Source organism: Coffea eugenioides, chromosome 2 (assembly GCF_003713205.1).
Source record: "Coffea eugenioides isolate CCC68of chromosome 2, Ceug_1.0, whole genome shotgun sequence".
NCBI classification, from domain to species: domain Eukaryota; kingdom Viridiplantae; phylum Streptophyta; class Magnoliopsida; order Gentianales; family Rubiaceae; genus Coffea; species Coffea eugenioides.
Window position 1 is genome coordinate 57,478,371 of NC_040036.1, and position 18,130 is coordinate 57,496,500.

Sequence of the window (18,130 nt, forward strand, 5' to 3'; positions counted from 1 at the left end):
TTTTATATTTTGATAATTAATTTTGTTATGGAAGTAAGAATGGCTCTTGGTTGTGGAGGAAAAATGTGGGACCAGTGGAGGGAAGGGAAATTGGGAAGTGGGGACAAAGGAAGTGAATGATATGATTGGATGAATTAATCAAAAGAAAGAGTAGCTAGCTGCTTGGTTGTGGAAGGTAGTGACTCGGTTGTGGGGGAAAAATGGGGGCCCAAAGGAAGGAAGGGAAATTGGGGAGTGGGGCTCAAAGAAAATGAATGATATGATTGGTACTTGCTAGTTGAAATGAAAAGGTTTTTTTTAGTTTATTTCAAATGGAATTTGTGCCCCACGTATCTTTTAGAATTATAGTTTATTAACTAACTTAAAAAATCACGTAATTCTTTCATACCCTGTTTAAGAAAACTCTTGGGGCACACTTAAAATTATATTAAAATTGTAAAAGTATTCTAGAAATTTAAGAGGGGCAGTGGGGGCCCGTGCCCCCACCTTAAATCTGCCCCTGGTTCATTTTATCACAGACAGGAAGCATATGCACCTCTCTGCTCCCCATAGCGTTGAATCTACTCTTTTTTTTTCTTTGTAATTTTTTTTTAACTAAAAGTTTATTTTTATTTAATTAGAAAAACCCAATGGGAAGAGGAGTACTACTCCTTTACATGCTGGAGACGAAAATATGGAAACTGCTGACTCTTGCTATTTACATCAAAAAAGGAGCCTTTATGGGTGTTAGTAGTTGAGACAAAAAAGGCGTTTCATAACTTTTTTTGTATTTTTATAATTTATACCTTTTGGAACATTAAGAATATTGCAATGATGCTACTTTCTATTGGTAAAACTTGGTGGAGAAAGAAATCCAGCAGGTCCTCTTACTTACAATTATACTTGACTTTTTTTTTTCTAGATTAGAGTCCCATTTTCTTCGAACTTATTTTCTGCTAACATAGATGCACTTCACAGCTATAGTATTATTCGAAATTACTTTTCCTAATTGCTTTAGAAACTTTTAAATGGATAAATATAATACAACTTTATCTAATTTTGAATGGATGAGTACAATATTTATGATTCAGCTTTATAGAAATTTGCAACAATTATGTAACAGGAAAAACCTAAATAATTGGGCAAACTTGAAATTCAATTATGTACCATGCATAAATGGAAAAATCTAAATAATTGGGCACACTTGAAAATTTTCATGAAAATTTCCACCGCACATTGCACGGTGTTCTCCTACCACATATATACATATGAATGTACTCATTTAATCTAGATATGTAACATATATATATATATATATATATATATATATATATATATACACACTCAAATGTATAGGTACAACGTACATGCACATACGACCGCTAGTAAGTACACCAACGATCTTTCTATAATTTTGCCCGTAAAATACATTTTTTTATCATTTATGAACAGTACCTATACTTCATTTTCAAATGTTACAAAATTTAGACCTTACTCGCAAGTTTCAATTCTTCCAAATCCCTTGTTCCAAAGTTTCCCTCTCTCTTTCGAAAAAACCAAAACGAATTCCAACAAAACAGGGGCTAGCAAATTGATTGTGATTTAGGCAGCAATTCGGAGATTGGGAATTTGAGTACTCGTCAGCTAAGAATCTTGATTTGACTGAACTGCATCGAGAACTCGAATATTTTTGTCATAACAAGTTGATAACTATGACCAGAAAGATATGGAAAATGCATGACATTTTTTAGTATCGCAATTCTTATTCTTTCATTTAACAAAGTCGTCATCTTCGAACTAAATCACATAATTCAGGGTTCACATCTTAACTTCATAACATGGGTGCACGAATGGCTATCAATCACCGATCAGAAAAACTAATTGGTGGAAGCAGAAGGAGTTTATTTGAATGATTTATTTGAGATAATTACTATACCATTTTTTGTGATATGATGTATATGAGATAAAAATATGATTGAAAAGATAAAAAGGTGATTGAAATTTGAGAAGCAAATTATTTTTTTCCAAATAATTTCAATCCAAACACTCATTTCGAGGATGTATACAAGTAAATCACAATAACAGTAATGAAAATAGAAAGAGGAAAAGAATCTTATCATAATTGCTAAAGATCCATTAAAGCAACAACAACCACCGCTATCAGGTACAACGGCTATCCAACTCAATCAACATAGGAAGAAAAGAGAACAACAAACGGCAAATTCTGAAATTCTAGGGAAGTGCCATGATATCACCAAATGACCGCATAAACACAATAGAGCCAACAAACAGCCCTGCGGCCCGAAGCAGTTTCTGTGGAAACAAACAAAACCAAGAGAAAAGGTGAATAAAAATGGAAGCAGAATTCCACTCTATTCCTACTTAGGCAGTAAAACTTTTAATTCACAGGAAGTAGTAAAACTGTAGCAGTTTCTGAGCTAAATTAATAGACATAGTAACAAAAAAAATTAAGCACTCAGGCCTGGACAAGGTAAAGGGTAGAGTAATGTCAGCTCTCATGCCTTGTATGTTTAAAGCAATGATTTTTGTTTGTACACAAGCCCTACAGTCAGGAACCTTCAATTTTGAAAGTGAAATTGGAAAAGTAGTCTGCATGCTTCCCTCAAAACCCATTGTTCTATATCCAACTTGTCAACCACTATCCAAAAAACAGGCATTCATTAACTACACTCTTGAAGATAAACAAAATAAACTGGATGAAAAATTCATGTCTCGTGTCAATCGGGGTATATATGAATAGAAAGCAAAACAGAAATGAGGATAAAAAGACATCTATCCATACAACAAATGACTCCGGAGGGCAATCATAAATTCTATACAGATCTTGCATCAGGTCTCACATTCTTTGTAAAAACTTTCTGCACAACCAGAAGAGAGTGAGGTCATAGCTATCTTGGATGAAACTAATTACCTGTTTCATCTACTTAATTGGCATCTATTACAAAAAAAAAATCATGAAGAAAGCTAGAATTAAAGATAACAAAGTATGACTAAATGCCTAAAAATGATTAGCAAAATCAGACAATCCATTACATTCTATTCAGTATGACTTTTCCAAAATGCACCTTTCAATCAACAAATGTCTGACGAATTAAGAGAACTGAAATTTGGATAACTTACACAATGCAAAGTACAATTACAGATAGCTATAAAAACATATTCTTCCAAGTTTACTTTAGATAGTTTTTGAGACATACACATAAATAACTCAATCATATTTCGTGGGCAAAAGAACTGCAAGAACATAAAGAAGGAAAGTGTGAATGTTCATAAGTTCCAGAGGCATAATATAAGCTCAAGTAGGTATTAACCAATCCCATTTCTTTAATGCAGGAATAAGTTCCTAAATACAACTAAAATTTAGCCATCCAAAAATCCAGGACACTAACTACAAAAGGGAAAATTGGTGGAAAAGGCAACCCAGAGAAGCCAGTAAACTCTGGTAGAAAAATGTATTATCCTGATCCGCGTGGACTTTAAAATAACCATTATGATTTGATTTGTTTATTTCGATATAAAAATCCAATAGGAAAGAAGGAAGAAAAAAAAAAGTAAGCCTTCGTCCACCTTATAGAACTCCCAAGTTTTCAGACGATTTAATAGCTGTTCAAAAATTGTTTTCTATCTCGTATTAGAGTTCCCGTCCAGAAAAGCCATAAACTTGAGCAGTTATGGACAGAAACTGTTTTAGCAGAATATTCTACAAAAAATAATAATAATAATAATTGCAGACAACACCAACTGGGTCAACTAAATTCAATCTTGCAAATACAAAAGGGAGGAAACTTGCATCAGAGACCTTTTACTAATACAAGCAGGCATATATTCAAACACCTGTGGTGCACAACCTACTGTCCAGAAAATAAATTGCAGGAAATCTAAATTTAGTTAAATTACCATGTTGAGAGCCCAATTTTCTTCATCGTGAAACTGAGAGTGCCAGAATTCTTTGATCTTCTCCACTGATACTATAGAGTCCGCCATAAATCTTGAGAGAAAAAGCTACAGAGAAAACTGGGGTTAGGTTTTCTGGCAGGGGCAGAGTTTATCAAGGTGAATACCGGATAGGTCGGATAACTAATCCAATAACAAATCGTCAACTAGTAGTCGTCCGGGACCGAGTGCGTTTTTGTAAATAAACGAAATTTAGTTGGCACAGGCCTAGGATCGCAACCGGGCCGGTGAAATCCGTAACCCGCGGTTCTGAGCCGGATTATGCTATCAGTGGATTACCCGCTTGAGTTTCTAGTATTGGTGTGCAGCTAATTGAAAAAAATATTTATAAAATTCTTAAAATATATTTGTTTAATCATTTTCAAGAGAATTACTTTTTGTATTTTCATTAGAGGTGGCAATTTGTCCCAAGTCCGAATGGGCTACCCATGCCCATGGGGACTTTGGGCGGGATGGGTACTGGAATTTAATATTGGGTTTAAAATGGGACAAATCCCAATTATACCCATTAATTGGTGGAAAATTTTGGGAAATACTTGGGTACCCATTGGGCTCAAATAGCAAGGGCTCCGTTTGGATTAGCTATTTTTTTAGGGTGTTTTTGAAATATTTTATTGTAGCAGTATATATAAAAAATTTTTACTATAAAATTTTTTTGAAATATTTGATATACTAATATGGATGGGATGTTTTTTGAGTTATTATATATTACTGTAACATTGTATTTGAAAAACTTATTTTTTTGAAAAAATAGCCAATCCAAACGGAGTCTTAGATTCAAAAATTATCTTTAACAATTTTTATTGTCATACCAGCGAATATAATCTAGTAGTCTTCCTAATCATTATCCACAAGAATTTTCAACATTTCAATCAGTTTAGACCTGTCATCCTTGGACAATGATGAGGATAAATATTCAACACCCTAAGTACCTTGGCCATCTTGATATATGTTGGAATATAGCTGTATATCTATCTTTTCCTTTATTTGTTAATCCAATTTTTGGTGGGAATCCTGAGTATAAAGCACTTGCATGTTTATTTAATAAAACTAAAAGAAATTTAATAAATCAAAAATATTAAAATTATATTAAAAAAAATGAATTAAAGGAAAAAAAAAACATGTAAAAAATAGATTTGGATATTGGGCGGGATCAATCTAAACCCATCCTAAAGTGATCCCGCCCAAGTTAGTCCCAAAACACATATGGGTAAGGTTGGGCCCAAACCCATATGACTCGGTTCCATCTCAAACCCATATGACTCAGTTCCATCTCAAACTCATGCAAATCCCGCCCATCCCACCCATTTTGCCACCTCTAATTTTCATAACATAAAAGGGAAATATGTTAACTTCATTATTTTAATTTTCTTTTTTAAATGTTCGTGTTAAAACCATTTAAAAAGAAGGCTTAAAAAACAATAAGAATTAATGTGTTGTGTACTTGTCCTCCTATCTTTTTCAAAATTTTCTACATATGCTAACTGTTTCAACTATTTTGAGATTTTTTTTCCTTTTTTGTCTCATATGCAATTTAGTGCTTATCTAGGTGCTTTTTTCTTTTAAAGGGAACATGATACACTGACTCTAATTTTTTCTAATTAATTTATTTTCAAGCTTTTGTTAGTTCCAATATGCATGGTTAATTTGTACAGAAAACCGTGGCTAATTTCACTTGAGCAGAATGCAAAGAAATGGCTTAATATGCACCTATTGGCTATTTTGATGCACTTTAAAAACTTCGGGAATAATATGAAATTGCTTTTTGGTATTTTGATTATTGGAGCTAAATTATCCTTTTTCCATTTGGTCCTACCTTAGTCACAAAGTAGCAAACTCATTATTGTAAGGTACGGACCTATAAGGCATTTGATAAGCCAACCACTTAGTTACACGTGGATAAGCCACCAACAAGAATCGAATTGTGATCACCCTTGTCCACTGCTCTAATTCCAACATCTCCTTGGAACTTAGCTCTGAGATTCACAGGCAAAGGGATGATGATAGAGGCCATGACCGCCTCATATTCACCTCTTCTAGTTCAATCAATGGCTAGCCCAAAGCCAGTACCAGCAGCTACCAGGACTGTTAGTTCTAAAAAGGTTATTCCACATTTCTCCAGTAGTATCATCTTGAGGAATTTATCTGTCTTTGCTACAGTTATTTCTGCTTCAAAGTTAGTTTTAGTTGCTTCTCTGAATTGCTTTGTGAAAGTACATCAGAAGGCGGGTGATGAATCTTTATTCCTAGAAAATGACAATTTTCTTTAATAATTATTGGATCTTAATGACAGAAAATGCTCCAAAAAGATATAGCATCAAGTTACAAAGCTTCAATCTGCAAGGTGTTAGGTTTTCTGAAAATGTAGAGAATACCTCGCTTTATAGTTTGTGATTTTGCTATCCAGTGCAGCAGCCAAGTACATCATCATCATCATTGCTAAATTCATGTAATGCAATGGATTTGGAGTCTCTGCATTGCCATGATGTTTGACGCATCATACTCATTAATCACCACTTGAATGTTTGTAGTAGCATCTGTTACCATGTCGGTAACAATCTCCTATTGTACGAGTTATGTGGATGCACACTTGTTCAGGTTTCTAAAGAAATCATTCCTATAACAAATGCAGGCTACAACATTCTTCCCTCTTGGGAAGCCAGGACCTCGAACCACCGTATCAGGAACTGCACCATCTGTAAAACTATTAACAAGGGTGGAGCAGCTGCGCTTGCTAACCAAAGCAGAGAAAGCAGGCCTACTGTCGGCAGCAGAAAAATTTGGTCTGTCCCTGTCAACAATAGAGAGACTAGGACTTCTTTCAAAAGCAGAAGAACTTGGAGTGCTTTCAGCAGCGACTGATCCTGGAACTCCATCTGTCCTTTTCACCATCAGCTTCTTGCTGCTGGTTTTGGGTCCTTCCTGTGTCTACTTGGTTCCTGAGGATTATCCTTGGGAGATAGCGTTGCAGATTGTAGTAGCTTTGCTTTCTGTCATTGGCGGATCAGCTGCTTTTGCAGCGTCAAATCTTGTATCTAATTTGCAGAAATCAAATTGAGTTGCAGAATTTTGCCAAATATGGTATTTATATTTTTCCTTTTCTTCCCTTGGAACTGGGAAAACTTGGCAGGATCAAAGCCACAAAGAATCTATAGTGTTACCAGCGTTGTGCATTCAAGTTGTACAGACCAAAGCGTTTTCGTCAGACTCATTAAACAGATCTTTGACAGAATTATTTTCCATGATAATATAGTAAAGATGTTAAACTATCATCATTCAAATTCACAAAGTTCATTCTTGCTTTCAATTAAACCAAAGAATCAGCATTAGCGCCTAACTAAACTACTTATTCGGAAAACAAAAACAAAATTACAGATCATTTCTCAATGAATACAATGCTGAAAAACACCTTTCATATAATGAAAGCACAAAAACTCCTATCTAGCCCAAAACCGTAATAAGCAAAAGTTTACCCTTCGACACAGTTCCTCATGGGGAAACGTTTAGAGGATAAATTGGCAGTGATCAGAAAGTTACAAGAGATCGCATTTAAGCTACCTAGAAGAAAGAGAAGGGGGGGGGGGGGGGAATGCCTCTTCACAGTTAAAAAAAGAAAAAAGAGTTGTTTCTCCAACTCCTATGCAGAAATAGCACCCTTGTTAGCACCTTGACGATTAAATCTCCCACTTCCACTTTGTTCTACCCGTTGGTAAGTCTCTACATTGCGCGCACCAGAGGCTTTAGGTCTGCTGGAAAACTCACCCTGATTTCTGAACTCACTCCTGCCATAACCCCGGCCACCACCAAAGCTACCACGACCCCTGAAGCTATCACTTCGAAACCCACCCCTAGTGGAAGGATACCTCGCCCGTCCACTGCTTACAACTGCCAAGTAAATAGCAACATGTCTCATACTTAAGGGACTGTACTTAGTCCTCCTGACTGAAAATCAGACTCTGTATGGATAAAACAATTTCCACTTACCTCGCGTGTTGGTTCTCTTTTCTTCAACCACGGCTTGACGGCCTCCAATGCTTACTGGTGATGCCTATAAAGTTGATTTTTGGTTGAAAACATGTGCAAGTTAAATAGTTGTGCATAAAACATAATTTTTACAACAAAGAAACTAAGAAAACAGTGGATAATGCCAAAGTAGTGATAAACCGAACAATTCTAGAATATCTTCTTTCTTTTCCATTATATATCTTTTCTTGGTCAATTTTTGGGAAGCTAAGTTAACATTAATTGTGTGAATAACACAGTATACAAGCAGCAGTCGAGCTAAAAGAAAGTGTAAAAGTAAAGATAATTATAAAACCAAATTCCTATTAAAGTAAAAAAACGATCAGATACATTTGAGCACAAGACAAAGTCAGGGCACAGCATTAACAATCAGTAAACTCATGCATGCCCCAAATGTAATTAAAAAAATAAAAAATAAAACAGGGCAGGTACTAGTCCTTAATACCTATTTCGCCTTGTCTATTAATTCTCTTTCCCTAATTTCAGGTGAATATAGTCGAAGAGGTTTGTAGGTCCACATACGAGACAAGTTGCAGGAAACAAATAAAATAGCAACACAGAGTTAAACACTGAAAATTTCCAAAAGACATTAATGTGACTTTAAAGCAAAAAAGCCAACTACACTCTTTACCTCAGCATAGCAAGGAAGGCCACTGTAAAGGGACATGTAATCATTTTAATTTCTATGCTATTGCCACTAGCATATTATGTTGGATGAATTTTAGAAGCAGAATACCCACAATCAGCCCTGCAGTATGCCCCTCATTACTCTACTACCTAAGATTTGCTTGTAATGGTCCTCAGACAGTAATTTTGTGATCACAGTGTGATCCGCATGGCAACCGTGGATATGAAGATTAACGATCACATAGAGCATAAAGCAGAAAAGTGAAAAATGGGTTGGAATGCAGGGGAAAATGGACATGCACCACAAATTATAATGCTGCTCATCATAGTTAACAATAAGCAAGATAAACAAACACATCATCATAATGAAGAGAATAGAGGAAATTGGTCAAGCCACATACAAGCAACAAAAGCTACAGACTCAGCATTTCCAACCTATCTATCAACCTGCAAAGTATGGTCATTTTTTATAATATTGCACCCATCAAGCATTACAATTCATAGTCAGTAGAAGTACAACAATTGATGTAGGTTGTCTTCAGTAACAAATTATTAAATTAAAGGAGTTTATTATATTATACCCTCAAACTCTATTGCATTTTTTCAATTGGCACCTAAAACTGCAATATGTCTATTACTGTGTTGAGTTTTCAGTTTAACAGAACTAAACATAAACCAGCAGATGTTGACAAAAGTTCTCCAAATACTCACTTGAGCCCCAACTTACTCTTATCCGTATTGAGTAATGTCCTTGCGCTCATTGTTGATTGCTTATATCATTTTTCAATTTTCATACAGCGCAGACTGAGCCCATTTGGAACAGTAATGTAGTGTTGGGTTTGAAAGCCAAAATACAGTTGAGGGTGCAATTGCAAAAAGCATAAAACATCATTGCTTCATTTTAGTAAGGAAATTGTTCCCACATATTATGAAAATGGATGCGTCTAATCCTGAAAATTAAAGGTACAAGGTAAGCTGAACCAATGTATACATATATTACACACGCAAGTACATACATACATATATGTATATATGTAAATGTGTATATGTATATATGTATATATATGTACATGTATATATGTATATATATATGTGTCCGTGTATATACACTGATACTGCAAACGAATAATACATTGGCTAAATCATTAAGCATTTATGACGATTTATCAAGAAGATTAACGAATATAAAATGGTGTAGGAGTTTTATTTGTCCAATGAGAATACCCACATAAAGTATTAAGAAATTGACTAGAAGCAGACACCAACACTGCCCACAAACATTTGACAATGAAAAAATCATAAGCTCAAAAGGATGAAAGTCAATCAGGACAAGTTGCTGGTATGCAGTACTGAATGGAAAAATTGAGTTACTTGTAATGAAGAAATTACACCAAAGAAATCTTACTTTGATTGCATTTTGCATGGACTCCAAAGATTCAAATTCCACGAACCCAAAACAAGATCCCTGCTGCTTGAAATAAAAAATAAAACAAAGTTCACAAAAGCAAAAGAAAGTAATGGCATCAAGTAAAATGCCCCAAAAAAGTTCATAACCACACCTTATTACTTCTGACTTGAATCCCATCACACTTGATTGCCCCAAATTTTTTGAATTCCTCCTCAAGGTGCTGAGGAGTTGCATTTAAAGCCAAGTTCCGCACATATATGGAATAACCTACAATTCCAAGGTACACAAACCACACAATCCAACTGGAAGTTACAACCGCATCATTATTGCAAGTTACCACATAAAGAATTTGTGCTGACAAGTCCTCTCAGCGTGATCAGAATTAACGAAACCTTCATTATGATCTCTTACACACTGAATAGGTACCTTCTTCGTGAACATTGCTACTTTCAGGACCACTTTCAACAGCAGGAGCTGAGGCATGTGGCTCAGGGGAAGTTTGTTCTGGAGAACGCGCCTGTTGATTCACATTTGCAGGTACTGATCGTGCACTACTTGTAGGAACATATACTGGAGTAGAACGTGGGGTTGCCTTGGGAACTTTGACCTAAGAGCAACATGTCTTAAAGAATGAGTACCACAGCATGTTAAAATACTTTCCCCCATGGAATCCCTACACACAAACCCACCCCCGGCCCCACAAGGTGGCAAAAAAAAAAACAAAAAAAAAAGTGAGAAACATGTAGTGATGAAAGATTATTTGAACAAGGATGAGTATACTTAAAGCAAACGCACAATTGAGGCATAAGATTTCTTCTCCTCTGGGGTGGCAGAAAGATCTGAACCAATGACCATAACTGTCTCAATTGGAGTAGACTTAGATTGAGGTTCATTAACCACCTCTTCAACAACAGAACCAGTTTCACTGTCAGAAGGGTCATAGACTTCTGCTCCATTTTGGGTGTCCTCAGCTTCTAAAGCAGTGGTAGAATCGAAAGCAGAATGATCAGAAGCAGGACAAGGCTCTGGAAACAAGACCAGTGGCAATGAAGTCAGCAATCTAATTCTTCAAATATGTAGTAAATTGCTTCAACTTCATACTCATATCTTGAATTAGATGAAAGCAATAGTAAACCTGGATCTGAAGCCAAGGTTACTGTTGAAGGAAGTTCAGCCGCACCATTTGGCAGTGCAGAATTAACCTCGGATGCTTCAAACTCCTCAATGTATCTGAAAACATCATTCAAGACAAAATAGCCTTTCTCTTGTGGGGCTAAAAAGAACGTCTGCGTGAATTTCCTTCTCACATTGTCAGTTCCAGTTAAGCATCCTGTCACCAAAACTATTACACCTCCCTGGTAAGAGTCCTGGGCATCTGCAGTTTTAATCTCAGCGCTGTAGTTCTTGTAATCAAATGACTGAATCTTGTCGTTAATGGCCTAATCCAAATTGGCAACTTTCAAGTTTGAGAAAATGATCATAAGAGACACTAAAACTACTGCACATTTCTGTTCAACTTCATCAGTGTTAAAGAAAATATAGCAAGAAATGCTCATCGAACTAGATATTTTCATTTCACTCCTGAAATGAAGATTGGCCTGTTCATCACAAAGATGAACCACTGACTTAGAGGTTTTATGAAAGTCGAATAAACAATACATTTAAAAATGTGCTCAACAACAACTAAAACTATGCCCTTAGAGAGTATAAGAAGCCCAAATAAGTAGATCCAACTCACAGAACTTCTAATGCTTCAATTAACTTTCCCTTACAATTCAAAACATAGATTCAACAACCAAAACATTTGACAAAAAATGCAATCATTCATGAAATTCCAATTGTATAACCCAAGCTATGCTTTATGTCTTCTCAAGTCGAATCTCCTAGAGTCCATCAAATTCATTAAATGTTTGATACATATAAAGACCAAATTCTCGCTATCGGTTCAATTGCCAATTCAATTAACTTCCAAAAAGACGGGTCATTGTATGCAAGGGTAAATAATGAAGCAGGCAATAAAGGACATCAACCAAGATTAGCATGTCCAAAGCTGCAACACTTCCTTGCATTTGTTGAAAGGGATCACCAAAACTATACATTTTCCTTTCCAACTCCCCTTTTCCTTGTCCACAGATTTTCCCCTAGAGAAGACACGCACACAGCCCAAAAGAAAATAGGATTCAATTTTCAGATGTCATTTCAAACCAGCCATCCGAAGTAGTGATTCTTTAGCTACTAGGCATGTGCTTTAGTGCACCATATCTCTGTTCCTAGGTTCCCCCTTTTTGTTCCCAAACTCATTGTTGGATTCAGATTTCACTTCTAAATAATCAACTGCCTCATTTTAGTCTCAGAGCTAGTAAGGAGTTGCAGTATAATCAGCTGAGAAAGACAGAGAGATAAAAATGAACAGATGAATCCGCAAGAGGTTCAGACAAAAATATCCTCTAAGACAATACAGATTCATGCAACAAGCTATTCAAAGAGGTATGTCAAGGAACTTAAATTGATAGTGATAAAAAGCACTTCAACAGAGTAAAGCACTGTCGAGCAAAGGCTTTTCAAGAGAAGATGACCAAAAATGGCTCAAAGGTATAGTGCTTCAATCGCAATCCTAAAATTTGGATTCTCATATACTAGATCGTTATGCATAACTAGTCATACAAGTTGCAATAATCTATTTAGGTAGTGCCAATTCTCCTTTCCAAAGTATAAAAGGCACTAGAAGCAAAATCAAAACATATAAATATGAGAACTTGTTTGTTTGACTTTCAATAATTACGAAGAAGAAAAGTACTCGAATTTGTTATAACTTGGGCATTGTCCAGGGACAGTTTACCCAGTAGGAAACATGTGCAAATGAATGAAAAGCAGGTCATGACTAGTTTCCAACTTTGAGAATATCATTTCATGCATCTCTTAGAACTGCTGGCTTATAGTTAAGCATAAGAATTACAGCATGAACTTTGGTACGTGAATATGTAATAAAGACCAGTGAGTAAAAGCAACCCGTTTTGTATCCACCAAATGTAGGAAACAAACCAAAAAGCAAAATACGCATACATACATACATATAGAAACATACATATACATACATATACATATATATACATGCATATAAATATGTGCGCGCGCGCGCATGTGAAGATAAGGACTTTAATCAGTAAGCAAGAGGATCTTGCTATTTGGCGCTTCCTTTAAGCTTAAACCACTATCAAGCAAATCGAAACCAATATCAAACTGTATATAGCGAAAATTGGGTACTTCCATGCCACATAATCCAAGATCTGCAGAATTCATTTAACAGTGCCTAGATGTTATACCTATGTTCAATAATTTAACAGTGACCAGGCAAGCACCTGGCAATTGCACACCATAAATTCAGTGGCATAGTAATTTAACGCAATCCAAGAACTGAAATTTTCACTTAAGAATCTCTAATGCCCTATATAATGTCCAACAGAAAGGAAGCTTCCAAACAGAAAATCAAGAGGTACAGAAAATAAAAAAGTGAAAGACATACTTGCATGGTGGACACAGAAGTCATCATGCCATTCGAATCTGGGCGACTCAGTACACTTGAATCTTGATAGAATTTGTAGACAAGCTCTGGAGATCGGTGAAGGATATGGTAATACTGATCCACAAAAGCATTACCTACTACCTGAGCAGTAGGGAGAGGAGCAGCAGCACTAGCTGACTGCATTGCCATCTGCCCCCAAATCAACAAAAGTCCAACAAAAGTATTCAGACTCAGGGTTTGTTTGATAACATAAAAAAGTGTTGAAACTAAACCTTTTCAGACATTCAGATGTTTTGAGTGTTTGATAAATAAAAATCCATCTGCTGAACTTGTTAAGCAGTGCTGAACTTGTGTGTATTTTTTTCAGTACAAGAATCCTAACTGAATGCTTAATTCTAATAAGAATCAAGAGAATTACTTCAACTATCTTATCTTATCTACCAAATCTACCCTTGTTTGTTAATTATGTTCAAAATTCTTATCTAATTAAATAATCTGATATTCTCTATATAACGGTTTTCTGTTTCTCTTTTATCCCTTTTTAATGACTTTCACATCTTTTCCATACTCCTCATATAATATATTTCATTTTTTATATTAATTTGATTTAAAAATAAATATTATCATTTTCATACCTAACAATTTTAAACTAATTAAATCATAGGTTCTATTTCTTTTTTGAATGAAAAGATATAAGGGCAAAATTGTCAAATTAAACTTATTAAGCATTCAGTTATAATTATTTATCAAATAGTATAAATAAGTTTAACACTAAAATTCAGACATTCATATATTTCTTTTCAGTACTTAAAATTCAGCAAATTAATTGTTTCAGTATTCAAATTTCAGAATTCAGATTCAGTTTTATCAAACGGAACCTCAGGTCAAAATATTAAATGTATAAAGAAAATTCATTTGAAGATATCCTAATATCAAGTTCCAAACCTTCGACACCAACTACAGAACAGAAAAAAGACAATAAAATCAGAATTTATTTCAGAAGAAAAAAATATATATATAAAATCTACTTTAACCCGGTAGCAGGTAAATTTGATCAATTTAGGGCTGGTTTTCAAATTTCACTAAACTGTATATACTGTGAGAAACCAGCACATAATATGGTTTTCATGACAGTACTGCACATATGCTAACAGTTCTTTTACGAAAAATATGCTAGCCAGTAAATGTAATAAAAATGGCTTTCTGCATAAACTATCCAGACCATTGTATGGAATAAAATCTTATGGTGAAACAGAATGGGCTGTTCTAACAATTTCTGACATCTGCCTGAACCCTTGACAATCGAAATTAGCAGTTCATTGAGGCTACAACCATGGTAAGGAAATTGAAGATTTTGGAAAAGGATAGCATCCAGCACACAAGGAATCCATCATTTTCAATGTATTTAGTTAAACAAATTATAGGCTTTCAAATACTAGAAACTGTATCTTTACCCATTCTAGTACTTTGTTCATTCCACATTCCTTTAAAACTTTTGTAACTTATCCAAGTTTGACATGTCAAGTGCATGGTTCCAACAAAACAGCATCCAAATATCTCAGATCATCCTCCTCCCCCTCTCCCCCCCCCCCCCCCCAAGAAATATTCCCCCAAAGAAAACTCACCAGAAGACTCCACTCCAGGTCACCTATGAGCATTTCTACTGTTTGAACAGGAAATAATATTAAGGAACAAGAAGAAGAAGACGAGGAGGAGGAGGAGGAGGAAGAAAGAGAAGGATGATAGAAATACACTTTCTAATTATGCAGAAACAGGCTACCATTTACCCCAATTGCAACACAGCAAGCTGAGCTCTAATGCGGAACCAAAACAAAAAATTTTTGAATCTAATTCACAATGCAACAAACGAAAGATTGGATAAATTTAAGAATTCAAACTAATACCCAAGTTCAAACTAGATTAAGAGGTGCAAAAAAAAAAAAAAGCACAAACAGTTCCAGCTCCACAAAATTCAAAAAGTACCCTTTTTGCTTGTGACACTTCACCACGGCCGAATTTTTCCATTCCATATAAAGAACATCAGGGAAAAAAGGGAAAAAATTGCCAATAATTATCCTGGTTAAATAAAAATCACAATATCCAAAATGCCCCAGAAAACATTAGAAAGCTAAACAAGTATTGGACTTAGACCAAGGGGCTAAAGGGACAGGAAATGACCGGGGAATTAATCTCTAAAAAACAACCAAAAATCGAAAATCAAAGGAAAACCCCATAAAATCCCATTCACATATATTGCAGAACAGGAAAATTTCCAGTCATCAATGGAGAAATAAAGCAAACACGTGCACTCCACAAGTCAATTAAGCAGTTAAAGCGTATAATTTCACAATCCTAAAACAGTATTCATCATTAATTAATCACATAAAAAAAGAATCAAATAACCTGCTGATCCGATCAAAGCAATCAACTTTCTGATCCCAAACCCCCCACAATATTTCAACATTCAAATGACGCCCAAGAAAAAATTCTGACACAATAAAAGAAGCCCAGAACTAAATTATTCCAAAATGAAGAACAAAGCCATTAATTAATCAGCTGAAAATTGACAAAGCGATCAATCCTACTCGGCTACTCATAGGCGCACTAAAAAGAAAAAGTGAACTTTATCTTATTGATTAAAGTAAATTCCATAAATTTAAAATAGAAATTGAGGGAGTGATACCCGTAGATGATTGATTGAAATGGAGATTGGAGGGCGCGAGATCTGTGAAAGTGACGAAGAAGAAGAAAACAGGAAGAACAAAAGTGAACGCAGCAAATAGAACAGAACAGAACAGAACAAAAGGCGAAAAGAGCAGAGATTTAAGGATTCATTTGTACTAATAATAAAAAAAAAAGGCAGATATGTCACGCTTTCACTACAATTTCGTAAATGTTCTCTTTTGCCTTTTTGGTCTCTTAATTGTTAGTTAAGTATTATATTAAATTTATTTGTTTTTCTTAAGTCCCAAGTTTGAAAGGATCTAATCATTTTAAGGACACTTCTAGTGACATTTGAACTTTTATTAATAATTTATTTTTTTGACATAATTTGTTTAAAGACTTCTTTTTTTTTATGTAGAAATAATTTAGTAGGAATACGTTTACTAATTTAAAGAAAAAAATATGGGAATAATAATTTATTTGTGAGATTTTCATATTTTTTATAATCATTAAACTATTTACAATAAATGTAGGACAATATAATTGCTCAAGGGTGAGATATGAAAATACAATATTAACAACTGTACCGACCAACTAGTTATTAAAATGTTACGTAAATATATTTAAATGAATTATTCATGAAAAAATATCTCTTCCCCAAATTTGAAAATGTAATTTTGCGTTTTGGTTTCAAAGAAAATCTAATCATATAAATTTAACACTCGCGTTAACTAATATAAATGTAGTATACCTCCTTCAATTTTGATTGGAGTTGTACCTTTCCCCCTTCGAGTGAGATTAATAGGCAATTTACCATATGTACCACTAGTGACTTTTATGCCAAAATTAACTTGGATAATTGTCTATTTATAATAATCAATTTAAATTTTGCTCCTTGACTCTGAGATGTGCCATCTTTTGCTTTTTCTTTATGTAACTAGCAGTTTCATTCTCTAAATTTATCTAAATTAATCAGTAAATTTTTGTATAGTTTTGGTAAATTACCTTTTACCCCTTTATAGTTTGGTGTTTTACCACATAACCATCCTATAATTTAAAAACCAATATATTTAACTCCCTCATGGTTTGCATTAAATTATCACCATTAGTTTTTCCATTAAAACTAGCGATCAATAGTTAGTAAAAAAACAAAGTCAAACTAATAAATTGACAAATTCACCCTTTTATTACTTGATTTTCTTTTTTACTTTTCTCTCTCTCTCTCTCTCTCTCTCTCTTTTCTGGGGGGAAGAAAAGAGATATTTTGGAAACTTATACTTTGGCCTACAAAATCTTAATTTTCTCCAAATACTAAAGGGATGAAAGAGAAATAAATAATAAATAAATAATAAACAAAAAACATGGAAGGAAAATATAAAATAAATATGGAACAAAAGACATCAAATCTTTTCTGACTACAAATATCACTATAGGTTTTTAAACCAAGTCTTTAATGGTATTTTCAAGTCCTTTTTTTTCTATTTTTTATTTCAATTTCTTCTTTTTTTATGTATGAAGGGAAAAAAGAAGTAATAAAAGAGTAAATTTGTCAATTTATTAGTTTGACTTTGACTTTTTACTAGTAACTATTAGTTTTAGCGGAAAAATTAACGGTGACACTTTAATCCAAATTATAAAGGTGTTATATATAGATTTTTAAACCATAGGAAGGTTATGTGGTATAGCACCAAACCACAGGGGCTAAAAGATAATTTACCCTATACTTTTCCTATTTTTCTTCTAAATTTCTTAATAGACTAATTTTATGAAAAATCATATAATCAACTTCTCAATATTGTGAAGGTACTTTTGATCAAAATTTTGTGAGAGAAAATTCAAAAGTAATTCAAAAAAATTCTTTCACATTTCTTAATTTGCTAGAACTTATACAATATAGATTTAAAAAGGTTTTTTGTCGTAACTAAAAAGAT

At 34.3% G+C, this 18,130-nt stretch overlaps 3 protein-coding genes across 5 annotated transcripts; 1 reads left to right on the plus strand and 2 right to left on the minus strand.

The window, feature by feature from the left end:
- Positions 1-2,049: 2,049 nt before the first annotated feature.
- On the minus strand, positions 2,050-4,193 carry LOC113761576 (mitochondrial import receptor subunit TOM5 homolog). Its single transcript, XM_027304636.1, has 2 exons — positions 3,898-4,193; positions 2,050-2,292 (listed from the first exon to the last, which is right to left on the minus strand). Exons 1-2 carry the CDS (start codon positions 3,982-3,984, stop codon positions 2,212-2,214), a joined length of 168 nt encoding a protein of 55 aa, XP_027160437.1. The 5' UTR covers positions 3,985-4,193; the 3' UTR covers positions 2,050-2,211.
- Positions 4,194-5,880: 1,687 nt separating this feature from the next.
- On the plus strand, positions 5,881-7,058 carry LOC113760897. The gene is made up of 2 exons (XM_027303649.1): positions 5,881-6,056; positions 6,587-7,058. The coding sequence occupies exons 1-2, from the start codon at positions 5,952-5,954 to the stop codon at positions 7,010-7,012; spliced, it is 531 nt and encodes a 176-aa protein (XP_027159450.1). The 5' UTR covers positions 5,881-5,951; the 3' UTR covers positions 7,013-7,058.
- Positions 7,059-7,305: 247 nt separating this feature from the next.
- Positions 7,306-16,348, minus strand: LOC113760896 (ras GTPase-activating protein-binding protein 1-like). 3 transcript variants are annotated; one of them, XM_027303648.1, is made up of 9 exons: positions 16,219-16,348; positions 13,536-13,724; positions 11,148-11,451; positions 10,808-11,037; positions 10,439-10,619; positions 10,164-10,279; positions 10,010-10,069; positions 7,939-8,002; positions 7,306-7,839 (listed from the first exon to the last, which is right to left on the minus strand). In XM_027303648.1, exons 2-9 carry the CDS (start codon positions 13,722-13,724, stop codon positions 7,592-7,594), a joined length of 1,392 nt encoding a protein of 463 aa, XP_027159449.1. In that variant the 5' UTR covers positions 16,219-16,348; the 3' UTR covers positions 7,306-7,591. The 3 variants fall into 3 exon arrangements, with proteins under 3 accessions (XP_027159449.1, XP_027159448.1, XP_027159447.1); XM_027303647.1 differs by having other exon boundaries at positions 10,010-10,072; XM_027303646.1 differs by having other exon boundaries at positions 10,010-10,075.
- Positions 16,349-18,130: the final 1,782 nt, after the last annotated feature.